This window comes from Anneissia japonica, unplaced genomic scaffold (genome assembly GCF_011630105.1).
Source record: "Anneissia japonica isolate Jap-2015-1 unplaced genomic scaffold, ASM1163010v1 scaffold36399_len22710_cov116, whole genome shotgun sequence".
NCBI lineage: Eukaryota > Metazoa > Echinodermata > Crinoidea > Comatulida > Comatulidae > Anneissia > Anneissia japonica.
This window is the reverse complement of record NW_022750233.1, coordinates 11502-13903: the sequence shown is the minus strand read 5'-3', so window position 1 is coordinate 13903 and position 2402 is coordinate 11502. Positions and strand designations below refer to the sequence as shown.

General features: G+C 33.6%; 1 protein-coding gene across 1 annotated transcript in view; it reads left to right on the top strand.

Annotated features, from left to right (window-relative positions):
- The window catches only part of LOC117121277, a 9661-nt gene extending 7587 nt beyond the window's left edge, over positions 1-2074 (top strand). The window contains exons 2-3 of the mRNA XM_033266410.1: positions 1116-1829; positions 1977-2074. Coding sequence (XP_033122301.1) covers positions 1116-1829; positions 1977-2074 — 812 coding nt within the window. The remainder of the gene's footprint in view (positions 1-1115; positions 1830-1976) is intronic.
- The last annotated feature ends 328 nt before the right edge of the window (positions 2075-2402 follow it).

Below are 2402 nucleotides of genomic sequence, written 5' to 3'. Positions count from 1 at the left end.
TTCTTCTATGCCTACATGCACTAATCAATTCATTCCTACGGTTAAGTGAGCTTAATTCAGGGTTACATATAATAAAATATTTCTCAAGCAAACACAGATTACAACGTTTACTGATATTGGAGTATGGTCTGCATTTACCTAATATTTTCCATTTAATTTCATATTTTATATTATCGGCTTTAAGTTTCCAAATGTATTGGCAAAGTGCCGTGCTGTACATACTAACTCATATTAACTCAATTTCTAATTTCTAACTTTGCGGAACGCTGTTTAAATCATCTGAAATTCATAAGAGCCCCCCATCCCCCAACTTAACGAAACATTCTGGATCCGTCCTTGAGACGTTCCTTCGAGTAGGTCACTACCCATTGTAGTGTACGGATTGTGTACTGTAATTCTGAACCCCTAAAGGGTGGTTTGACGGCCACCGTTGAACAACATTGGATTAAAGAATATGAAATATATGAATAAAAGTTCGTATTAAATGCCTACGAATTTGGATTTTGTAATGAAGATCAGACAATGTTATTATAGGCTTCAAGAATTACCATAACGTAAGGATATAAGCCTACTAAACGAAAGCCGTATTGAGAGTGGTGCAACAAATTCTTAAAGAGATATAATAAAATGTATTTTCGTAGATTCCTTTTCCCATGTGGACACCTTAAGTTATTAATTTACAATGGTTACGATTAGAATTAAATCAAAAGTTTTACCAAGTTCAGCAGCGATTTGAGCACCCGGACATTTAACGACATTTGGTTTATTCATCATTCATTTCTAGAGAAGTTGATAATGCATACTAATTTTTAACGTAAGGATATAAGCCTACTAAACGAAAGCCGTATTGGGAGTGGTGCAACAAATTCTTAAAAAGAAATATAATAAAATGTATTTTCGTAGATTCCTTTTCCCATGTGGACACCTTAAGTTATTAATTTACAATGGTTACGATTAGAGTTAAATCAAAAGTTTTACCAAGTTCAGCAGCGATTTGAGCACCCGGACATTTAACGACATTTGGTTTATTCATTATTCATTTCTAGAGAAGTTGATAATGCATAATAATTTTTAACTGACATATTTTATTATTCCAATGTTATTTAACTCTACAGGAGATGTTGTCCCTAGCTTTGTGGGCATGCCTGGAATGCCTCAGCATCAACTTGTGGGCCAAAACCAACCGGCTAGTGGAAGAGAACTTTTACAAGTTCATCTAGCAGCCCAAGGTTTAAATGCATTGTACAGTCAACTGAGACTTCAGTGGGATAATTTAAAGGGGTCAGTGGAGGCACTTTTGAACGATCTAGGATTTGTTCTACCTAGGTATTTCGATAGCATCGGTCAACGTGAAAAGGCATCGAGTATACCATCTGCCGAAGATGTCATCAAATCATTTAAACGTCTCGGACCTGCTTTAAACTTGGCTGGACGACCGTTACATGATTTTGTGAGCTTATTGAATTCGTTAAAATCTATTTTGCCGTTAGTAAAACAAATCAAAGATGTCCATAGCCAATTCAACTTCAAAAAGTCTCTGACCGACAGCTTGAAAAATATTGAGGATTTTGCCGAGGGGAAAAAGGCATTTAGTAAGACTCACCCAGAAGTCTCTAACATAGTCAAGAGTTTAAAGTCAGTGAAAAACATATACCTACCCTTAATCAGCACTTTACCATTTCTGTTTGATAATATCAACATGCTACAAGAAAACCTGCAGAGTGAGTTGTTGTCTATGAGAAGAAAAAACGTTCTAGGTGATGATTTACTCAGTGTTCCGATAATGTTACAGGCTGGAACAGTTCCAAGGGACTTGAACGAAATTGATGGTCAGTCCAGTCTCATGCATTTCTTATTGATTATGCAATGTTATAAATTGACACCATAAATACAATGGACATTTTAGTAATAAGATTCAATTATGTTAAAAATTAATAAAATAATAAACTGGCTGTATTATTTTATACCACATGCAGCACAAGTCATAACCCTGTATCGGCAACACAGTAGAGTGTTGGAACAGAATCATCGATTGTGTGAGTTCAAAACCATTCTTTTTATTCAACAATTTTGATAATATAAAACGGGCATTATAGTTGTAAATGCATTATATTTGAATTATACTAAATTTTATTTTACTTCAAACTGGTTAGCGAGTATGTCATTTACACGCTGAGGAGGGTGAAAAATAATTTTTGTTTATTCAGACAATAAAGTAATCTGGTATCTTGTATGTTTATCTATTTCTATTTATTATTGTGTTTAAGCGCTTTGAGACGATTTCTAATTGTGAAAGGCGATATACACGTCAATTTAATTTCAATTTATGTATATAACGACAACTTGTATGATATAATATTATATATATATAATATATATATATATATTATATATATATGTAT